The 23,664-nt window shown below is 42.1% G+C and overlaps 1 protein-coding gene and 1 pseudogene across 4 annotated transcripts in view; both read right to left on the bottom strand.

The window, feature by feature from the left end:
- Positions 1 to 23,664, bottom strand: part of CDC14B (cell division cycle 14B) — a 93,474-nt gene that overhangs the window by 58,144 nt on the left and 11,666 nt on the right. The window contains exon 2 of one of the 4 annotated variants that reach the window (XM_049772238.1): positions 19,762 to 19,788. The exons of 2 other annotated variants lie outside the window; for them this stretch is intronic. In XM_049772238.1, the coding sequence (XP_049628195.1) occupies positions 19,762 to 19,788 (27 nt within the window). Of the gene's footprint in view, positions 1 to 887; positions 1,102 to 19,761; positions 19,789 to 23,664 lie in introns of those variants that run through there. One more of the 4 variants, XM_049772241.1, reaches the window with a different exon arrangement.
- On the bottom strand, positions 14,750 to 14,929 carry LOC126008164 (uncharacterized; annotated as a pseudogene).

The following is a 23,664-nucleotide window of genomic DNA, read 5'->3' as shown; positions in this document are numbered from 1 at the left end:
GGTAAGGTACTTGCTTTGCATGAAGCAACCCGAGTTCGATTCCCGGCATTCCATAGGGTCCCAAGCCTGCCAAGAATGATCCCTGAGCACAGAGGCGAGAATAAGCCTTTAGCACCTCCGGGTGTGTCCCCAAATCAAAAATAAAAGGAAAGAAATTGTGTACCTTAAAATGAAGGAGAAAATAACTTTCAAAAGTACTTCAAACATTGCGGGCTATAGGACACACACACACACACACACACACACACACACACACACATTAGCCAACATAAGTCTACCAAACTGTCCTATGAACCGACACTTTTAAAAATAAAATTGAGAATAATCCCAACTTCTGTAGTGCTTTTTAACAACTAGGCACAAGCATTAAGATGGAAGCAGAGAAGGTTTCTGTGTGAGTCAATTCTGAGTTGCACAAAGATGCACAGTCAGGCTTCTGTGAAGTGCAGCAAAAGCAGTCAGGGTGGTGGCACAGGCGATGCAAGAGCCTAAAACGTTGCCCAACCATCCCAGGCACTGAGTCAGGAGGACCAGCAGTGTAAGAACACTCACAGCAGGGCACAACAGCGCATAGGCTTTTACCAAGTCAGAAAAGGGACGCTGGTTGACGGCTGTGCCTCTTGCCTCTATTTAGAGTCCTACTGGATCCCTGAGTGCTGGTCTCCCGGCCTCATCCCTGGACACTGTGACCCCTGATCAGGGGCGACCCTTGATTTCTCTGCACCCCGTGGCGGAGGGCGGATGCGGTCCATTCCAGGGCTTGTGCTGCCCAGGGAAAAAACAGAACCCGGGAACGCAGTACTGTAGCCCATTGGATGCCCGCACCCCACTGCACCTCCAAAGAAGGGAAGGGCGTGGGGGGGCCGCCGGCCCGAGGTCGCACTCACCTTTGATCACCTCGGTCACTGGGGTGCCAGCACCCTTCCAACTCATGACTGCGAAGCATCTGGAAGGCGGGCACGGGGGCAGGGCCGGGTGGCCTTGAACTGGAGCAGCGACAGAGGAGGTGCCCGCCACACCCCGAATTCAGGGACGGAAACTTTTAAAGGGCCGCGCCTGCCCTGTCTGTGCAACAGCAACACATGCAGCTGGGGCTGGGATTTTTGGCTCGGGGCACTGCGAGGGGGAGGCTCGCTGCGCAGCGCCTAAGGGAGACTGGCAGGCCGTAGAGGCAGGTGCCCAGAGGAAAGGAGAACAGCCCCAAGAAGGGAAGGAAAAGGCTCCTTGGGAGTCGGTGGCTTTGGCAGGAAACCTGCCGCATGCCCGAGTCTCCCTTGGCCCTGTGTGGGAGGCCCAGGCTGCCAGGGGTGCTGCAGAAAACTGGGAGACTTTGGACCTAGGACACGGGACAGGCAAAGACCTCCCCGCACACACTGCCAGCTCCGTGAGACTTTGGCCCCACAAGGTCCAACAACACAACTTGGGCCCACTCAGACCCAGTCCTGGGCCGCCCACACATGACTCTGGGCCCGCCCAAGACGCTCATGTTCAGCTCTGGCCCCACCCACACGCGGGCCTGAGCCCGCCCACAGCCCATCAGCTGGCTCTGCAGCAGCAGGACCAGGAGCAGGGCCTGGGGCCTCGTACCTCAGAAAGGGTGGCTTCAAAACTACTCAAAATGTAAAAAAAAAAATACTGTTGAAAAATGAAATCATGAATTCTTTTAAAGACCATGGATTTCTGCACCGAGAAACATGCGGGTGGGGGGGGTGTGCATCGGAGGCGGAGATAATGGTAAGTTGATGCTTAACTGTTTTAAAGGTCTTCACAGCAATAAAAGCAAAATGCAGGCAAATATGGGAAAATATCTTATATTGTTCTCAGGAACAAGTTCAAATTAAATTGTATATTATCGCAACGCAATGTGAGAAACTGCATTACGGAGTTTCTCTACGTAGAAACTAAGAATAATTATTTTTCCCTTCAGATGTTCTTAAGGTTGTGAGAAACTTACTCAGCCTATAATAAACTGGACGAGTTCCTAAGGGTAATAAAGATCAAAACTGAAAATTTGAAAAATGGTCAAATTCAACTGCTAAGGACCACCAATTTACTCGTTCACATTTAAGGCATGCGTGTATGCATGTGAGTATACGAAATGTGCATAGATCTCTTTAAGCAGTAGGAACTCTCACAGGAAAAAACTGGGTGTCTAGAAATAAAGGCAAGAGAGATTTAGAATAATCTTTATAGCTTTCAAATTTTGTACTATGTTGCTTTATGCAAAATTAACTAGCTTAAAAACTGAACATGCAGGCAAGCAAAATCTTCCCTCAATGGGATTCTCTTTAGAAAGAAAGCTTAGAGAAAACTCAGTACTAGGCAACATGAAATACTGCTAAGAAATCTATTTTGGTTTTGTATAGTTTCTTTGTATAGGTCCTTCACTTGTTTATTTAAGATGATTCCAAGATATTTGAATTTCTGTGGTGCTATTGTAAATGGGATTGGTTTTCTTTTTTTAGTTTTTTGTTTTTTGTTTTCTTTTGTTTTGGTTTTTGGTTTTTGGGTCACACCCAGCAGCACTCGGGTTACTCCTGGCTCTATGCTCAGCAGGCTGGGGGGACCATATGGGATGCCAGGATTCAAAACACCGACCTTCTGCATACAAGGCCTTACCTCCATGCTATCTCTCCGGCCACTGGGATTGGTTTTTTTTGGTTTGTTTGTGTTTTGTTTTTTGGGCCACACCCGGTAACGCTCCGGGGTTACTCCTGGATCCTGGCTTGGGGGACCATATGGGACACCCGGGGGGATCAAACCGCCGCGGTCTGTCCAAGGCTAGCGCAGGCAAGGCAGGCACCTTACCTCTAGCGCCACCACCCGGCCCCGGGATTGTTTTTTTAAATGTCTGTTTCTTCTCTATCATTATTTGTGTATAAGACCATTGTGATAATTTTGTAGCCTGCCTCTTTGTTATATGAATCTATTTTGAGAACATTTTTGATAGTCTTTAGGATTTTCTAAGTAATAATATCATGTCATCTGCAAACAGTGAGAGTGACTTATTCCTTTCATTTCTGGATGCCCTTGATATATTTTTCTTGCCTAATTGTAAATACTTCTAGTATCATGTTGAATAGGAGTGGTGAGAGGGGCAGTGTTGCTTTGTGCCAGATCTTAGGGGTAACGCTTTGTTTTTCTCCACCGAGTAGAATTTTTGCTTGCGGGCTTGTAGTAAATGGCCTTGACTAATCTCTTTTTATCAATTCCAAATTAAACTGAAAGTAGATAGATCTAAGTGAGAAAGTTTTCCAAGTCAAAATAAAAATTTCAAGGGTAGAGCAATAAATAAGCAAGACTTTTGGCAAAATACACCGTTTTAAATACTGTCCTAGGAATAATAAGCATCAAACTACAGAGGATACAGTGCTAGAATTAGACTGGTACTTTTCCTGAGTTTTCTGGAACCTGGAGTTCTAAGGTTTGTTATATTGTTACCATGTCTTGGTAAATTCGAGATTAAGCATGAATCATCCCAGTGGTAGATCCATGAATTCTCTTTGTTTGTTGTCAAGAACAGAAAAATGGATATTCCTGGTACTTAAAGTCCCCACACTCCTGCTTATTTGTCTAATGAGACCTGTTAGCAAGATCTAATGCATATCACATCAAATTTGTCTGCAGTGTGGTTTAGCTTTTGATTTACTACCTTTTCCTTTTATAAACATTATTGTAAACTATTAATTTAAAACATTTTCCTGAATAAGTGTAGTTCACTGGGGGATAATTAACTGCAAATAGAGAACTATTAAGTTAGGAGTGAGGTGACTATGATCAAAAGTATCTACATTTATTTGTTGGGCCTGAAGCCACTCTGGCTGGGATGTGGGTCTGACCAGACCTTAAGCTAGTAATGCTGGGGACCGAGGTGGAAACATGCAAGGAGTCCTACATTCCGAGCTCAATGCTCTACCAGTGCTACTTTTCCTATGAAGTGATTGAAAACTTGTATGTGGATGTGTGTGTATACAGACTTCCTAGCGTCTCTATTTCCCACATGTACTTGGCTGACTTTAGGAGTACAGGTTTTCCCTAAGTAAAGACTACACTCATGAATGCACAGGAAAGGCAGGGGGAAAAATTCCCATTATGAAAAAACAGGCTCTGCCTGAACACATAAGCCTCTGGGAGAGGGTCAACAGTCAGGTAGGGCCTTCAAGGCTGAAAGGTAAGAGAGATCCTGAGAAGAAATAGTACTAAAAGAATTGATTTTTAGGTTTGATTTTTAAAAAGGTGATGGCATCATAGTACATCAGGAGCTATGCATGAGGCCGATCTAAATTTCATCTCTAGCACTTCCTATAGTCCCCGAACATACCAGGCAGGTGTGAACACTGAGGGCAGAATCATGAGTAAGACCTGTGGGGCTAGACTCTATCAATCGTACAGTAAGAGGGCATTTGCCTTGCACTCGACCAACTTGGGTTCAATCCCCAGCATCCCATATGGTCCCCTGAGCCTGCCAGGAGTAATTCGTGAGTGCAGAGCCAGGAGTAACCCCAGTGCCATTTGTGTGCCCCCCCCAAAATAATCCCTGAGTACAAAAAAATGAAGCATTATCCCACCTAAAATGATAATAGCTAATAATTATTCAAAATCTAGAGACATATTAAGCTTAATAACAACCCATGCTGTTGAACTACTTCCTCTTTTCATCTATGACCAGGCAGGGATCAAGTAGGGCTCAAACAGCATGGTACTCAGTACAGAAAACTCGCCTATGAGCACATGGCCATGGCTGGACATTAGGAAAGAGAACAGAGAACCCCTGGGGTACAGCTGGAGAAGCCCAGAGACAAGATTTCAGACAAGGAAAGTACACACTGGACAGAGAATGGATCAGGACAAGAACAGATAATCAGGGCCGGGCGGTGGCGCTGGAGGTAAGGTGCCTGCCTTACCTGCGCTAGCCTAGGAGACGGACCGCGGTTCGATCCCCCGGCGTCCCATATGGTCCCCCAAGCCAGGAGCGACTTCTGAGCGCATAGCCAGGAGTAACCCCTGAGCGTCACCGGGTGTGGCCCAAAAACCAAAAAAAAAAAAAAAAAAAAAAAAGAACAGATAATCATACACTGGAGATGAGCAGATGGCAAGGGACAGAACTTAAGAAGTGTGGAATAGGATGAATGACATCATACATGGGTAAAGGAGAAGCCTGGACATTTGAGAGAGGATCTGAATCCATCTATTTTATAAACTCTAACTTCTTAACCTACTGATTTATGTATGCAAATGTTTCATACAATTCTCAAGAACCAACACAGGAAAATCCACTTTCATGGTAACAATGACATAGATTTAACAGATGAAAGATACAGATGTGAATCCATAAGTAGGACAACCATATGTATATAGAAACTTCACACATACAAAGATGGAGGGACAAAGTAAAACTAGTCAGTATGGTGTAGGCACAGCTGGTTATTATTTACTCCTGTCTCACAGAGTATTCCATCAACCATCCACAGAACAGAAATATCTCAGGACTTGAGAGATAATACAGTGGATAGGACACTTGCCTTACATGAAGCAGACTTGGGTTTGAGCCCGGCATCCCATAGGATTGTCATGCACTGCCAGGATTAACTCCTGAGTACAAAGCCAAGAGTAACCCGTGAGGAGGGAGGGAGGGAGAGAGAGGGAGAAAGAGAGGAGGGAGAGAGAGGATGAGAGGATGAGAGGAGAGGGAGAGAGGGAGAGAGGGAAAGAGGGAGAAAGGGAGGGAGGGAGGAGAGAAAGAGAGAGTAGTTTAGTTTTAGGAAACATAAAAAGTAACTCCAAAGAGTAGAACTAGGATAAATTCACTTTCAAAACATGTAAGCCCCATACTATAAAGCAAAATAATGAGAAACCTGATTACATCAATGTTGAATAGGTTTCTGTTTAACACAAGACCTGGGGGGAGGGGTCAAAAGATAAGTCAGGGCAAAGACAGAGCTCAACAGAGCACAGGGACTGGTAGAGATAGAACAGTGAGTAAGATGCTTACTTTATAAGTGGTTGACCCAGGTTTGATCCCTGGAATCCCATATGATCCTCCAAACACTGCCTAGAAGTGATCTGAGTTCAGATCTATGACCATCACAGGGTGTGGCCCACCACCACTGCTACAAACAAAAAAACAATAAACAACAACAAAAAAAAACCACCAAGATCCCCAAGTCCAAAGTCTAAAATAGCTTCTGGAGACTGTTGAGTGTGGTGGTCCTAAAATAATTCCATCAATCAAGCTAACTCACTAGAGAGGCATAATGAATAAAAGTAATAAAAGATCAGTGTTTAGATTTCTTTAAAAAAAAAAAAAAAAACTATAAACCTGGTGCCGGAGAGATAGCACGGAGGTAGGGTGTTCGCCTTGCATCCAGAAGGATGGTGGTTCGAATCTTGGCATCCCATATGGTCCCCGAGCCTGCCAGGAGTACATAACCCAAAACAAAAAACAAAACAAACAAAAAAACTATAAACCTATGAAAGAAAAAAGCTGACCACAAAAAAGCAGAGAATGAGAGCAATAAATTAACCAAACAAGAAATGTATGGGGATGGAGAGATTACATAGCAGTAGGTCATTTGCCTTGATGAGGACAACCCAGGACCTGGGTTCAATCTCCAGCATCCCATATGGTCCCTGGAGCCTGCCAGGAGCAATTTCTCAGCACAGAGCTAGGATTAATCCATGAGTGCCTCTGGGTGTGGCCCCCCAAAAGAAACAAAAACAAAGAACCCCCAAAACGAATTGTAAATGTTCTTTGATCCTCCTTTATTCCATCCTAACCTAGTAAATGCCTGCACAAATAATTCCAGTTGCCTTCTGATCTAAATGTACAGAGATATAAACTAAGGCTTACCATTTTATCAATAATAAGACTGACATTTCAAACATTAAGTGTTCTGGCCGAAGTGATAGTACAGTGGTAGGGCATTTGCCTTGCATGTGATCCACCCAGGACAGACCCAGGTGTGATCCCCAAAATCCCCTATGGTCCCTCAAGCCTGCCAGGAGAGATTTCTGAGCGCTGCAGGGTGTGGCCCAAAAACAAACAAAAATCAAACATAACTGTTCAACTCCTATGTTCCTCGAACAAGTGGTCTAGGATTAAAATTGGATAAACAATAAAATGTCATTCCATGGCATTATTTAGTATTAATCGTCCCCGTTTTTCTAAATTATTTCATAAATCAATGTTCTTAATAAGGAGCCATTCGAATAACTAGAATAGTTTCCATACCCTCCAAGAACAAGAACAAGAAACTATGATCAAAGCTATTTGATCATAAAGCTATCAAAATACTATTTGACCAGATAGAAAAGAGTGAAATGGTAAGCAGAAGTCTGCAATAAGAAATTAGTCTAAGAATAAGAGTAAGGCTAATAAAAAATGCAAAGTAGGGGCCAGAGCAATAATACAGTGGATATGGCATTTGTATCCCATATGGCCCTCAGAGACTGTCAGGAGTAATTTCTGAGCACAGAGCCAGAAATAACTCCTGAGCATTGCTGGGGGTGGCCCCAAAACCAAAAAAGAAAGAAAAAATGCAAAGTATTTTAATTACCATTAAATTTCAAATTAAGTAGAGAAATTCAAGCTAAGGGGCCAGCATATACCTGCCTATGCAAGACCAGGTTCGATTCTAGCACCCATAGCACTGCTGATGAACCCTCCACAAAATTAAAAAATAATGTTCTCTGGAACTAGAGCAGTAGTACAGAGAGTAGAATATCTACCTTGTATGCAATTGACCCATATTTGACCTCCAACACCTAATATGATCCCCCCAACCTGCCAGAGGCGGGATTCCTGAGCATAGAGCCAAGACTATAACCAGAGCACCAGAAGGTGTGGCACAAAACAAAAGCAAAAGAAATTTCTAAGTCCAACTTGTACACTGTGTGATAAAGACAAATAAAACAAACCTGTATGGAAAATGCTTGAAGTAGCTTAATAGTCACTTGAACAGAAGGGGGGAAATCATGCTATACAATTGATAGGAAATGAATAAGGATAGCAATATTGACATCAGGTAAAACAGATTTTAGAACAAAAAAATTTAAAAGACAAAAATGTACAATGATTAAATACATTATAACAAGCAAGCATTTAAGACAACAAATTTAAAATCTATCACACAAATTAAAAAAATAGAAGCCTGATTTGATAAATATTGGGAACTATTTTCTCAAAAAAAAAAAAAACTTTATTGACTAGAGGGGCCAGAATGGTGGCACAAGGTGACACCAGTAAGGTGTCTGCCTTGCGCACTACAGACAGTCCCCCGCCATTCCATAAAAGAACTGACTTGTGTTGCTCAGCCAAGTTAGCATGAGTCAGGTCAGAAGGAAACTGCAACAAATTCCAGAATCAAAATCAGTTCTGATCAGAATCAGATCACTTTCAAGATGATACAATAAAAATTCCAAACTAATCAAAAGATAACAAACAGAGGCCAGAGAGATAGCATAGAGGTAGGGCATTTGCCTTGCATGCAGAAGGACGGTGGTTCGAATCCTGGCATCCCATTTGGTCCCCCAAACCTGCCAGGAGCGATCTCTGAGTGTAGAGCCAGAAGTAACCCCTGAGCACTGCCACGTGTGACCCAAAAACACAGGGGTTCGGTTCCCAGCATCTCCTATGGTCCCGAGGCTGCCAAGAGTGATTTCTGAGCACAGGGCCAGGAGTAACTCCTGAGCACAGCCAGATTTGACCCAAAAACAAACAAACAAACAAAAGATTTAAGCTGGAACTGGAGATAGCACAAAGGTAGGGCGTTTGCCTTACACGCAGCCAATTCAGGACAGATGGTGTTCGAATCCCGGCATATGGTCTCCGTGCCTGCCAGGAGCGATTTCTGGGCACAGAGCCAGGAGTAGTCCCTGAGCACTGCCGGGTGTGACCCTCCCCCCCAAAAGATAATAAACAATTAACTTGTACAGATTATAAGAGCCATTCCTAAATACTCTGCAACAAAGGGAAATTAAAAAATAATTCAACACAGATCAAAGAGAGGGTACATGGGTTAAGGATTGTGTCCTACACATGGCTGACCCCAAATTAATCCCTAGCATCAACATATAACCCCCATAACACCAACAGGAGTGACTTCTAAGCTCAGCTAAGTATGGTCAAAAACCCTCAAAGAAAATTTAAATACTAAGAATTCAATATAAATTACTTTAAAATTAGTATCAGTAATAATTTATATTAAGGACCCAGAGGTATAACGCAGCAATAAAACATTTGCCTTGTATGTGTGAGGTCCTCGGTTCAATTCCTGGCATTAAAGGTCTACTAAAATCCATGGAATGTTTAAATAAAGTATTCTTTATTTACTCATATATGTACATGCAATATGATTATACTTTAAATATATTTTATTTTATTTTATTTTTTTTGTGGTTTTTGGGTCACACCCGGCAGTGCTCAGGGGTTATTCCTGGCTCCAGGCTCAGAAATTGCTCCTGGCAGTCACGGGGGACCATATGGGACGCGGGGATTCGAACTGATGACCTCCTGCATGAAAGGCAAACGCCTTGCCTCCATGCTATCTCTCCGGCCCTTAAATATATTTTAAAACCAGATGAATCTACAGCCGTAAAACCCAGAACACTATCATTCCTGGAAAAAGTAATTTAATAAGAAAGAATACAGGTGGCAATTTTCCATGACTTCTGTTTCTCAAATTTAGCACTCATTACTGATATAGGACAAATGCCAGCTATCTATTGCTTGTGCATTTTATGTATGTCTCAATGATATGCTTATACTTATTAAAAATAAGTAAGTTATTTTATACTCATGAAAAAGTTATATATGTGAGACTGGAGAGATAGTACAGCAAATAGAGATCTTGTGTGTATGCAAGTAACCTGGGTTTGATCCCTACCACCTGCTAATGGTCTCCCAAGACCCCCAGGAGTGACCCATGAGCTCAGAGCCAGGAGTAAGCTCTGAGTATCGCTGGTTGTGGCTCCTAAACTAACCAAATAAGTTATGTCTGTGCAGCTATGGCAGTCAGCCTAAGTCAGCCTAAGACTAAGGCATGCATGTGTCACAAGCACAAAATAAACTTTGATTTGTTCCATTCTACTATGTTTGGCGGTTGTCCTCACAACAGAATCTAGCTAATTCTGACTAATGCTTCTACCATGTGTAAGAAAATTTAAAACTAGGGGCCAGAGTGATAGCACAGCAGGTAGGTCTTTAGCATGCGGCCAACTCAGGTTTGATCCTTGGTTTCCCAAATGGTCCCCCGAGCTTGCCAGGAACGATTTCTGAACACAGAGCCATGGCCCCAAAAAGAAAGAAAGAAAGAAAGAAAGAAAGAAAGAAAGAAAGAAAGAAAGAAAGAAAGAAAGAAAGAAAGAAAGAAAGAAAGACAGACAGACAGACAGACAGACAGACAGACAGACAGACAGACAGACAGACAGACAGACAGACAGACAGACAGACAGACAGACAGAGAAAGAGAGGAAGGAAGGAAGGAAGGAAGGAAGGAAGGAAGGAAGGAAGGAAGGAAGGAAGGAAGGAAGGAAGGAAGGAAGGAAGGAAGGAAGGAAGGAAGGAAGGAAGGAAGGAAAGGGGAGGGGAGGGGAGGGGCAGAGAGGGGAGGGAGGAAGGGAGGGAGGAATTTAAAACTAGGAAACAAAATGTAAAATAGCTACCAAGAGAAAGGTAGCTAACCGACCCAAAGATAGCACAAAGATAGCACAGCGGCGTTTGCCTTGCAAGCAGCCGATCCAGGACCAAAGGTGATTGGTTCGAATCCCAGTATCCCATATGGTCTCCCGTGCCTGCCAGGAGCTATTTCTGAGCAGACAGCCAGGAGTAACCCCTGAGCACCGCCGAGTGTGCCCCAAAAACCAAAAAAAAAAAAAGAAAGAAAAAAGAAAGGTAGCTATCCAAAAATACCCAAAACATTTCAGAAAGGGAGCAGAAGGGCCTAGAATACAGGAGCCATCTAAAAGTCTCCCAACGACTGAAGTTAGAATAATTTAAGCAATGAAATTGGTACAAAATATAGGATTATAACTCAAAGCAGAAAACAAATATGCATTAACTCATCTAATAGAATTGAATAAATGGAGAAAAGAGAAACTTCCATACTGAATCCAAATGACTTATGTAGATAATGTACAACATCTTTATCCCTCCCCATTCTCAGTACTGCTGGAATTTATGACTTGTACTCTGAGAATACAGTGTGAAAAAAGAAGACCAGAAACATCACAGACCCTCATAGGATATGAGAAGGGGGTGTTTCTCACTGTAATCTCGATCCCAAAATCCAGTAATGATCATTAGAGAATATCAAACACAGGCCAGAGCAATAGTACAAGTAGGGCATTTGCATACAGCCTTACATACAGCCGAACCAGGCTTGATCTCCAGAATCCCATCTGGTCCCTAGCCAAAAAAACAACGAAAAAAATCAAACAATGTAGGGGACAGTCTATAACATGCCTATCTAGATTTGATCTCAACACTATCAAACTTATGAAAATCAAAAGAAACTCACAAATTTTAGATGACTAAGTAAACAACAACTAAATGGAATTAAAAAAAAAAGTACACTAATGGAAACCACTGGGGGGTTGTGAATAAATTCCACAGTAATGGAGTTACACAGTACAGAAGGTAGGGTGTTTGCCTTGCATGCAACTAACCCAGATTCAAGCCTTGGCACATGCTTTAGTGCCCCAACCCCCTCCACAAGCCCTAAGCACAGAGACAGGAGGAAGCCCTGAACACAGACAGGTGTGGCTCCACCAACACACATAAGTTTTGTTTTTTTTTTGTTTTGTTTTTGTTTTTGGGCCACACCCGGCTATGCTCAGGGGTTACTCCTGGCTGTCTGCTCAGAAATAGCTCCTGGCAGGCACGGGGGACCATATGGGACACCGGGATTTGAACCAACCACCTTTGGTCTTGGATCGGCTGCTTGCAAGGCAAACGCCGCTGTGCTATCTCTCCGGGCCCCACACATAAGTTTTGAACACTTAGCTCTCCACAACAGTTCTACATGAGGGCCCGGAGAGATAGCACAGCGGCGTTTGTCTTGCAAGCAGCCGATCCGGGACCAAAGGTGGTTGGTTCGAATCCCGGTGTCCCATATGGTCCCCCGTGCCTGCCAGGAGCTATTTCTGAGCAGACAGCCAGGAGTAACCCCTGAGCACTGCTGGGTGTGACCCAAAAACAAAACAAAACAAAAAAAAAAACAGTTCTACATGAAAGAGAAAGTCTCTTCTTTTGGGTGGGGGTTACTCCTAGTTTTGTGCTCAAGGATCACTTCTGGCAGGCTATATGCCAGAGATGGAACCCTACTCACTGTGCTATCTTTTAGGCCCATCACGTAAATTCTAAAAACTACCCATATACATCTAAGAAGATGAAGAAATATTATCACTGCTGCTCCCAAAATCAAATATTTTATTACTGATGCCAGGTAAAAGTTTGAGCAGTGTAAAAAACATACCTTTACAGATCTTTACATTCTGTGATTAAAAACAAAAAACTAAACTATTGGGGCCGGGCGGTGGCACTAAAGGTAAGGTGCCTGCCTTGCCTGCGCTAGCCTTGGACGGACCGCGGTTCGATCCCCCAGTGTCCCATATGGTCCCCCAAGCCAGGAGCGACTTCTGAGCACATAGCCAGGAGTAACCCCTGAGCGTTACCGGGTGTGGCCCAAAAACCAAAAAAAAAAAAAAAAAACTAAACTATTATTTCCAAAAAAAAAATTGAAAGGGATTACAGGCTATAATGTACGATAGACAGCCCTCAAAACAGACAATAGCACTTACACCATACCATGTGAACTGTAATCTCTCCTTAATTGTATCTGTAATATTTTAGATATGCATGTGATACATAAAAACTTGAGCAATAAAAGTATTGGTATTTTCGATCTTGAAACTTTTCCCAAGAGTACCTAGAGCTTGTTTATCTGGACTTTCGAGAATTAAAATGTAGGAGTGGATGCACAATTCCATTTATCTGGCCAAAAATAAATAAATAAATAAATAAGGTGCTTCTGTAATTGGAGATTATGCAGAACATGAAGTCTTCAGAGATCCAGGCCTGGCACTCTACACTGGCAAAGGTGTGATTATTGTAGCCATGACACATTTATTCAACTTGTCTCTGACTATACTTCAAGATGCTAATCAAACAATTAGTAAAACGTCCACACACAGTGCTGTTTCTGGAATTTTGCCTGAAAATCTAAGTCCTTCCAATCATCGCAATTTATAAACTGATCTTTGCTCTGTTTCTGTAAACAATTCCTTGAAAGAAACTCAGGAAGCTGGCATTTTAAACTCCCATCTTAGCATAGCTCTGTTCCATTGGTCTTTCTAACAAATCTACCCTATGACATATATTTTATATATATATATATATATATATATATTTTTTTTTTAACATACATTTTTCCTCACATTCTATGTAAAAACACTCCTTACCCCACAGGGCACAATGTAGAAATACTCAACAGAGGGCCCGGAGAGAGAGGGCCCTTGCAAGCAGCCAATCCAGGACCAAAGGTGGTTGGTTCGAATCCCGGTGTCCCATATGGTCCCCCGTGCCTGCCAGGAGCTATTTCTGAGCAGACAGCCAGGAGTAACCCCTGAGCACCGCCGTGTGTGGCCCAAAAACCAAAAAAAAAAAAAAAAACTCAACGGAATGTTTCAGTGCTAATTATTTAAGAGCTTACAGTGAAAGCATTAAAAACACATGGGAAAAACCGAGCTGCATAATGAATGAGGTTCTGGACATACTGGCAGACTGCTACCCTTTATTCATATCCCCTGTATGTACATGCACACAGGGTTACATTACATGGAGAATATACTAGGGTACACAAAACTTTGTCATAACTTTAACATTTTATTTTGTAAAATAAAGTAACAAAACCAGGGCCAGAGTGATAATACAGCACATAAGGCATTAGTCTTGCACGCAGCTGACCACAGTTCAATCCTTGGCACTCCATGTAGTCCCCTGAGCACCTCCATTATGTCTGTATGCAAAGTCAGAAACCCTGAGTACAACTATTGCTGCCCCCAAATAAGTAAATAAATAACAAAGCCTAGTAATCTTGTTCTTAGTTTGTCTACATATTAAAATAGTATTTGTGATTTGCAATCATTTTATTCATTGATTTTTGGTTTGGGGCCACAACCAACTGTGCCAGAGGTTACTTTTGGCTCTGTACTCAGGGACCTCTCTTGGCATCGTTCAGGGGACCAAACCCAAGTGCATCATATACAAGGCAAACACCTATTCACTAAACTATTATTCTGACTCCCTAATAAAATTTTGAAATGATATTTTTATCTTTAATAAAAGCTTTTGATTATTTTTCTCTAGGGGCCAGACATTTTTTTCAAGGTCACCAGACATTTAAGGGCATTTGTTTTGCACACTTGGATGTGATCCCTAGAACCCCATAAGGTCCCCTTAGCCTCACCAGGAGATTCCTGAGCATATAAAAAGGAATAAACCCTGAACACAACCATGTATAGTCCCAAAACCAAACTTTGAAAAAAATCAAGGATCCAGGGAGGTGAACAAAGGCCTGGAGATTATGTTTCGTATGTTCAAGGCCTGAAATGGAGCCCCAACACCACATGATCGTAACAAGAACTGCATGGTGTCATCCCAAATTAAAAAAAAAAATAAACTTCATAGTATCATATTTATTCATTAACTATCAAGTATCTAATACTTTTTGGTTTGGGATTTCTTTGTGTGTGTATGTGAACCATGCCTGGAGGTTACACAATACCAAATCGACCTGCAAGCTCCTATTCCACTTCTTAATGCCAAAAATCCATTTACTATATTGTCATCATCAGATAGACAATGTATCAGATATTAAACTAATAAGAACAGATACTACATCTGATCTTAGCCAAAAGGTCAAGAAGCAAGGGCCGGAGAGATAGCATGGAGGTAGGGCGTTTGCCTCGCATGCAGAAGGACAGTGGTTTGAAACCCAGCATTCCATATGGTCCCCCAAGCCTGTCAGGAGCAATTTCCGAGCATAGAGTCAGGAGTAACCCCTGAGCGCTGCAGAATGTAACCAAAAAAACAAAAGGGGGGGGGGGGGAGATAGCATAGAGTTAGTGCATTTGCCTTACATGCAGAAGGACAGTGGTTCAAATCCCGGCATCCCATATGGTCCCCCGAGCAATTTCTGAGCATAGAGTCAGAACCCCTGAGTGGCGCCGGGTATGACCCAAAAACCAAAGAAAAAAAAAAGGTCAAGAAGTAATGGTTTGGAGATTTCTGACGGAATTATATTAGATAATGCTCCTTTCAATGTGAAAATATTACACAGAGATATAGATTTATAATGACACATAACTAGGATTTGTATAATACTATGATGTTACTTCAATATATACTGCTATGATGTTTCAGTATAATATTTAATAAAAGAATAAAACAAAATCACTTTGCAGTTTGGCTAGAAATGGTTGTCTTCTGAATCCGCAATTTTAACCACTAGAACCTTATTTAATCAAAACCATCTGAATTAGTCTAAATAAATAAAGAATACTTTCAGGTTTATATTCCTTTTCTAGTCTTCCTGATTAAAAGACATTTTAATTAGCTAAAGTACTTTTTTCATTGTGGAGCAAAGGTTTTATTTCATTTAGGTCTGGTGATGGATGAGTAAGACATTTCCCTGTGCTGACCTAATAATATCCACCACCCCAACTGCTCAAAGAGAGGGGCAATGGTACTTTCCAAATACAAGGGAAAGCAGAAATTTAATTGGTACTGTGTTCAGTAAGTATTTCTGAATGTACTAGAAAAGAAAAAAAAACTTTTAAAGTGCAACTCAAGGAATTGGAGTACCTGTCTTGCATGCAACCAAATGGGTCTGATCTCTAGCGCACCCCGTCCCGTCGTGTCCCCCACCCCCACCCCGTCCCCGTCCCCCGAGCCGGCCAGAAATGACCCAGAGTACACCTGGAAACACTACTGCATGTAGCACAAAAACAACCCCCCAAGGCAACTTTGCAATGATTTCATTCATAGAAAAGATTCCATATTTGTGAATGCCTATGGTATATACCTGGACATTTGTTGCATATTTAAGGAAGAAAAGGACAAAATTATCCAAATGACTGGTTTTCATCATGAGTCTTCATTTAGAATATTATGGGTTTAGTCCTCCTCAATCTTATAGAAATGTGGAGTATTTTATGTCCTTATATCCTGTGAGTCATATAAATAATATCAGCCAGTTCCACGTGCTACTGTCAATTCCCAGAGATTAGGGGTTCTGCAGGAAATGTCCACTACCAGAATGAGATCATACCAAGCAGTGAAACATATCCTAATCCAATTTGTACTTCAAACCCTCTCTGCCACAATAGTTTAAAATTAGAATATATTTAAAGTAAAGTTAAAATCCCAAGCTCAGGGGCCGGAGAAATAGCATGGAGGTAAGGTGTTTTGCCTTTCCTGCAGAAGATCATCGGTTCGAATCCCTGCGTCCCATATGGTCCCCGGTGCCTGCCAGGAGCAATTTCTGAGCATGGAGCCAGGAGTAACCCCTGAGCACTGCCGGGTGTGACTCCCCACCAAAAAAATCCTAAGCTCAGTTGTATCTTTGTTTGTTTGGTTGGTTGGTTTTGGTTTTTGGGCCACACCCAGCAGTGCTCAGGGGTTACTCCTGGCTATCTGCTCAGAAATAGCTCCTGGCAGGCACAGGGGACCACATGGGACGGGGGGGGGGGGGGGGGGGGGGGGGATTCGAACCAACCACCTTAGGTCCTGGATCTTCTGTTTGCAAGGCAAACACCGCTGTGCTATCTCTATCTCTCCGGCCCTTATTATGACACCTTATTATCAAAAAGGAAAGAAATGCTAGCTAAACCTCACAGTTCAGTTTCATGTTTTAGCTGCTTCCAACAAGTTCTGTAATGACAGTATTATAATAAAAAAAAAAAATCTGAGAGCAGAATAAGAACAGCTCTCCAAAATACAAAATGCCATATAATTTTCTTATACAGATATGTCAAAGTAACTCTTCTTTGGTAGCTATTTAAAAGAAATATAAAAATCAGTATGCTCGGGGCCACAGAGATAGCATGGAGGTAAGGCGTTTTCCTTTCATGCAGAAGGATGGTGGTTCGAATCCCGGCATCCCATATGGTTCCCTGTGCCCGCCAGGGGCGATTTCTGAGCATAGAGCCAGGAGGAACCCGAGCGCTGCAGGTGTGACCCAAAAACCAAAAAAAAAAAAACTCAGTATGCTATTCAAGTTCAAGTTACACAGAACAAATCTAGTCCCCAAAATATTTAAGTATATCTATCTTTAGTACCATCTTTTTTTAAAGTTACCCGAGTGCCACCAGGTGTGGCCCCAAAATCAAATAAGATATTCTGTAATCCTGCAATTCATACAGATCAATAAATAAGGTATTCTTAAGAATTAACAAGGTATCTCTCTTAGGGTATATTTTCTGGAATTTATGAAGTTAGAGATAAAAGTAATTAGAATGCAGGGTAGAGCGATAGCGCAGTGGTAGGGCATTTGCCTTGCATGTGGCTAACTAGGACAGACCTCGGTTTGATCCCAGCATCCCATATGGTTCCCCAAGCCAGGAGTGATTTCTTAGCACATAGCCAGGAGTAACCCTTTAGCGTCACCAGGTGTAGCCCAAATAACAAAAAAAGTGTTATTAGAATGTATACCTTTAGCAGAAACAGCTCTTTCAGTATATTACTAGTAACATTTATCAACACAAAAGAAAAAGAGAGGGACCAGAGTGATACTTGAGTGGATAGGGGGCTTATATAGCACTCAGCCAACCCAGTTCTATCCCCAGTATCACATATTCCCCCAAGCATGCCAGTAGTAATTCCTGAGTGCAAAGCAAGGAATAACACTGTCAGGTATAACCCAAAATCAGAACAAAAATGAAAAAGAAAAAGAAACCTTACGAATGATCACTTTCACCACAGATTCATTTAATTCACTGCTTAGCATTCAAGTAATAGTTCAATCACAGATATTCAAACTGTAATTGTTTTAATAAAGAAAATAACAAAACTATATACTGAATCTTTGATCACCTATCTTCATCTGAAATGTTATGGCTCTGTTCATTCCGTTGTGTTTTTTTTTTTAATTTGGGTCACACCCAGCGGCACTCAGGGGTTACTCCTGACTATGTGCTCAGAATTGCTCCTGGCAGGCTCAGGGGACCATATGGGATGCCGGATTCAAACCACCACCCATCCTGGATCAGCTGCTGCATGCAAGGCAAAAGCGCTACTGCTGTGCTCTCTCCAGCCCAGCTCTGTTCATTCTCAATCTTCCACAGAGAAAGAGCACCTTATATTTTCATATCTTCCTTTAATATTTGGCCCAATTTTGGGGGGGTTTGGGGGATGTTTGGACCACACCCGGTGACGCTCAGGGGTTACTCCAGGGTTGCGGGACCATATGGGATGCCAGGGATTAAACCCAGGTCCATCCTGGGTCAGCTGCATGACAAATGCCCTGCAAGGCAAATGCCCGATCCAGCCCTGGCCCAATTTCTTGCTCCATAAATTTCTGTTAAAAGGATACGCTAATTTCACAGAATAATTCAGCTGAGTATAAATGAGAAAAATGCAGAGAATGATTCAGAGAATAATCCTAAAACAGAGGGCTTTGCAGAATTCAGAAACTGTAATAGTTATGTATTAAGTATAAAGAGATCAAAGTCATAAATTGTATAAATTGTGTTATGTATTAGGTATAAAAAGATCAATGTCATACACTTTATATCAGTGCCAAGAAAGCTATTTTACTTTCAAATTAGAACTTCAAGACATAACGAATTATTTCTGGCATCTGGAACAAGATGTTTTTTTCGGTGATGAAAAGCACAATGCCAAGCAAGCTTGAAAGTTAAAAAGCAATTCACCTGAAAAATGAAGTCAGTATGTGATTTTAAGCAATCAGAATGGATTCACTCAGTCTAGCCTCCTCAGCTTTTTTATCATCAAAGACAATAGCACTGAATCTTTGAACTGACTGATGAACAAAAGCACTCTATATAAAGGATTCTAAAAATTCAGAGTTGAATAAATCCCCGAGATAGAAAAATTTTGATTTGGAACTAGATCCTAGATCTTCATACAGATATTTATTCAGATTTGTTCTTTTGATAAGTGCCTTCTTAGAGGAACTTGAAAATCAAAGGGAATCAAAATCCTTTTTAATTTTTTCAAACACTGAGTATATAAAAGCTTCTCAGTTACCAAAGTTCAAGTTGGCATTTATGAAATTATCCTTTGGCCAAATGCAATAAATAAGACACAGCCTGTTCATTCAACAAAAAATGTCTAGAAAGAACTGTTAGGGGGTAGGGGTGGGTGAGGTAGAAGAGAAAAAAAATAAAGATTTTTATGGTCATAACTCATTTTATACATTCTTTCAGCAAGATCCTACAAAATGATAATCAACAAAACACAGAAAAATGTAGTACCACCCAGAACACCCCATTCAAAATAAAGCAGTCATGATTTAAAAAAAAAAAATCACAAAAAACTTTCAGCATTATACAGACAATAAATTTTTTCATATAAAACAAATTTCAATTTAAGTCGTAAACATACAAAAGATATTCTGATAGAAAACGTGTTTCCTAAGATGCAATTTAAGACACGCAAACAGAGAGGGACACTAACAGATTAAATCTACAGTTTTAAAATGATCAGAAAGAACTGCAAAGTAGAGTCAATGGTCTGAATACCTGTGTTGGAGCAGTATCCATGAAAAGCTATAGAGAAAAAGAGAGAGAGAGAGAGTGCGTAAACGTTCATATAGACTAAATCCCAGATGAGATGTACACAGTCCAGTTAAACATCTTTTAGAGGGTTCAAAGCAGTTGGGGGGAAGGGGATATTCCTGCGTAATACAGGTAGTCACAAACTAGGTAATTAACTGACTAGTTTCAGAAGTGAAAAATTGAATCAAGTAAAGAAATAGGGGCTGGAGAGATAGCATGGAGGTAAGGCGTTTGCCTTTCATGCAGGAGGTCATCGGTTCGAATCCCGGCGCCCCATATGGTCCCCCCCGTGCCTGCCAGGAGCTATTTCTGAGCAGAGAGCCAGGAGTAACCCCTGAGCACCGCCGGGTGTGGCCCAAAAACCAAAAAAAAAAAGAAAGAAATAATACAGAGACTGGTCAACTCCTCTAGTTTCAATCTCGAACATCCTGTACCTACTTACCTCCCTCACAAATGTGCTGGTCCTAAGAGATGTGAAACTGGGGCCCGGCGGTGGCGCTAAAGGTAAGGTTCCTGCCTTGCCTGCGCTAGCCTTGGACGGACCGCGGTTCGATCCCCCGGTGTCCCATATGGTCCCCCAAGCCAGGAGCAACTTCTGAGTGCATAGCCAGGAGTAACCCCTGAGCATTACTGGGTGTGGCCCAAAAACCAAAAAAAAAAAAAAAAAAAAAAAAGAGATGTGAAACTTCTGAAATTCATATAAACCATTAATTACTCGAGCTCTCCATTTCAATTCAAAGATAATTATGAAGTAATACTATGAGCTGGAGAGAGAGCACAGAGAGTAGGGCACTTGCCTTGCATACAGCTGACCCAGACTTGATCTCTGGCACCCTTTAGTTGTGCCTGGAATGACTCTAAACTCAATCAAGAGCAAACCCTCGGGCCAGAGAGATAGCATGGAGGTAAGGCATTTGCCTTGCATACAGAAGGTCGGTGGTTCCTATCCGGCATCCCATATGGTCCCCCTGAGCACTGCCTGCCGGGTGTGACCCAAAAACAAAACAAAACAAAACAAACCCTAAAAAGTAAACCCTTAGGGGCTGGAGTGATAGCACAGCAGTAAAGCATTTGCCTTGCATGCTACAGACCCGAATGGACCTGAGTTCAATCCCCAGCATCCCATATGGTCCCTCAAGCCTGCCAGGTGTGATTCTGGGCACAGAGCCAGGAGTAACCCCTGAGCACCACCTAGTGTAGCCCAAAAACCAAAAACAAAACAAAACAAAACAGGTAAACCCTTAGCACAGCCAAGCATGGCTCAAAAACAAGACCTTAAAATATTATGAATATTTTAAATATCCTGTAGCTAGAAAGGAGGGGTGGGAAAATGGCTACTGGAATTATTTATTCCAGTGTAATGAAGAAAACTTTACTCTTTGAACCAGGAATATGGCTTAGGGGTACAGTATTTATTTGCCTTGCATTTTGTAAGACTCTGGATTTAATCCTCTGGCCAAAAAAAAAAAAAAAAAAAGGATTTTTAATTTATGTTTGACTCCCCCACCCCTTCCCAGTAAACTGGTGTCTGTGCACAATACTTGGAAAGTCACTTGAAATACCATTTGTTGGGGCCAGAGCGATAGCATGGAGGTAAGGCGGTTTGCCTTCCATGCAGAAGGATGTGGTTCGAATCCCGGCATCCCACATGGTCCCCTGAGCCTACCAGGAGTGATTTCTGAGCCTAGAGCCAGGAGTAACCCCTGAGAGCTGCCAGGTGTGACCCAAAAACCAAAAAAAAAAAAAAAATTGTTTTAAACATGAAACATCAGTATCAGTATCAAATTTGGTGAAACACAAAAATAAAATGTAGTGAAATACCAATACAAAAGACTAAAACACTGAAACAAGGACTAATACCATCTACATTAAAACTAACCATTCTGAGCAGCTTAATCAGTAAAGAATCTTTTTTTGGGGGGGGCACCCAGAGGAGCCCAGGGGTTACTTCTGGCAGTGCTTGGGGGACCATAAGGAATGCTGAGGATCAAACCCAAGTTGGCATGTAAGGCAAATGCCTGCCCTCCCTCCCTGCTGTGTTATTGCTCAGGCCCCAGGACCTAGTTTTTTGCAATAACCTTTGCCTGGGGCTCTTCCATCTGTAAAATGTCATAATCTCCACCTCCTACGATTGGCTACACTATAACAACAGTCAATACACAAATTCTTCAGTATATATAACAGCTGTCTCCGAAATAAAGGACTGTAGTTTATTCTTCCCCCTACAAGGAATTTTAAAAAGAACATTTTCCCCAGGACAGAACTGATCATCCCCAAGACATCAAATCCCCGTGACTCTAACATATACAAAGCAACCTTATCTGGAGTGTTTTCTGTTGTGAAAATCATGCTTAGAAGTAGCGAGAGGCATTTGCCTTGCATGCAGAAGGACAGTGGTTCAAATCCCAGCATCCCATATAGTCCCTCGAGCCTGCCAGGTGTGATTTCTGAGCGTAGCTGAGCGCAGTAGAGCCAGGAGTAACCCCTGAGCACTGCCAGGTGTAAACCAAAAACCAAAAAAAAAAAAAAAAAAAAAAGAGTAAAAGAAAGTAGTGAGAGGTAAAAACACTGCATTTTTTTTTTTTTTTGGCTGATTTGCTGAGCCTTTGCATGGGGAAAATGTTTGCTTCTGAACTTGAAACCCTTCCTATCCCAGCTGACAAGACAGTTCTGTGCATACACTGACCATGCTCACTGCTCAGCTTCAGCAGCTCTATAGGAGAAGACTATTTATGGAGCTTTTCTACCAAACAGAAACAAAGCCCAATGCTCCACATACATCTCTTTCCTTCCAACTTCCCAATAACTCCAGTACACTTTATATTTGACTTGTATGGAAACAGAGGCCCCAAAACCTTATTAATAATCAGGCTGTGCTCAACCCTGGGAGGATAAGCACGTTCCCTGGAGTCCCTATACAAAGAGCCGGTCAGCATAGTTTTCCCTCCTCAAAGATTTCAACTATGATTCCTCTGTACTCAAGGTATCCCTTAGATCGCCCAATTTTTTTCTCAATTAACAAATAAAACACAGATTTCATGAAAGAGTTTAATTAGCAGTAATCTATTTTTAGTACTTATGGAAAAAGGGCCTTAAGGGCCAGAGAAACAGTATAGTGGGGAGGGTATTTGCTTTGCAAGCTGCTGACCCAACTGACCTGGATTCCATTGGGGTATCCCAAATTGTCCCAGCATCTACCAGGAGTAATTCCTGGATACAGAGCCAGGAGTAACTCCTGAGCTCTGCCAGGTGTGGTCCAAAATCAAAACAAATTTTAAAAAAAGAAAAGAAAAAGGGGGCCCGGAGCGGTGGCGCGGTGGCGTTAGCGGTAAGACATCTGCCTTGCAAGTACTAACCTAGGATGAACCATGATTTGATACCCTGGTGCCCCATATGGTCCCCCAAGCCAGGAGCGATTTCTGAGCACACAGCCAGGAGTAATCCCTGAGCGTCACCAGGTATGGCTCAAAAAACAAAAGGGAAAAAAAGGGCCTTGTTAAATAGATATTATTTATATTTTTTTCTCAATTAACAAATAAACCATAGATTTCATGAGAGTTCCTCCAGTAATAAGTACTAATTATTTTTGGGGCCGGAGAGATAGCACAGTGGCGTTTATCTTGCAAGCTGCCGTCCCAGGACCAAAGGTGGTTGGTTCGAATCCTGGCGTCCCATATGGGAAGAGCCTGCCAGGAGCTGTTACTGAGCAGATAGCCAAGAGTAACCCCTGAGCACTGCCAAGTGTGGCCCAAAAAAAAAAACAAAAAAAAAAACACCACAGGAATAAATAAATGTTCAATAAATAACTGTGAAGCAGTAGTATCATGTTGGAGGCCCTTTAACTAGAGAGCAATATGGAGTCTCTGA

The sequence above is a fragment of the Suncus etruscus genome, chromosome 4 (assembly GCF_024139225.1).
Source record: "Suncus etruscus isolate mSunEtr1 chromosome 4, mSunEtr1.pri.cur, whole genome shotgun sequence".
Classification (NCBI taxonomy): Eukaryota; Metazoa; Chordata; class Mammalia; order Eulipotyphla; family Soricidae; genus Suncus; species Suncus etruscus.
This window is presented reverse-complemented; position numbering and strand designations above follow the sequence as displayed.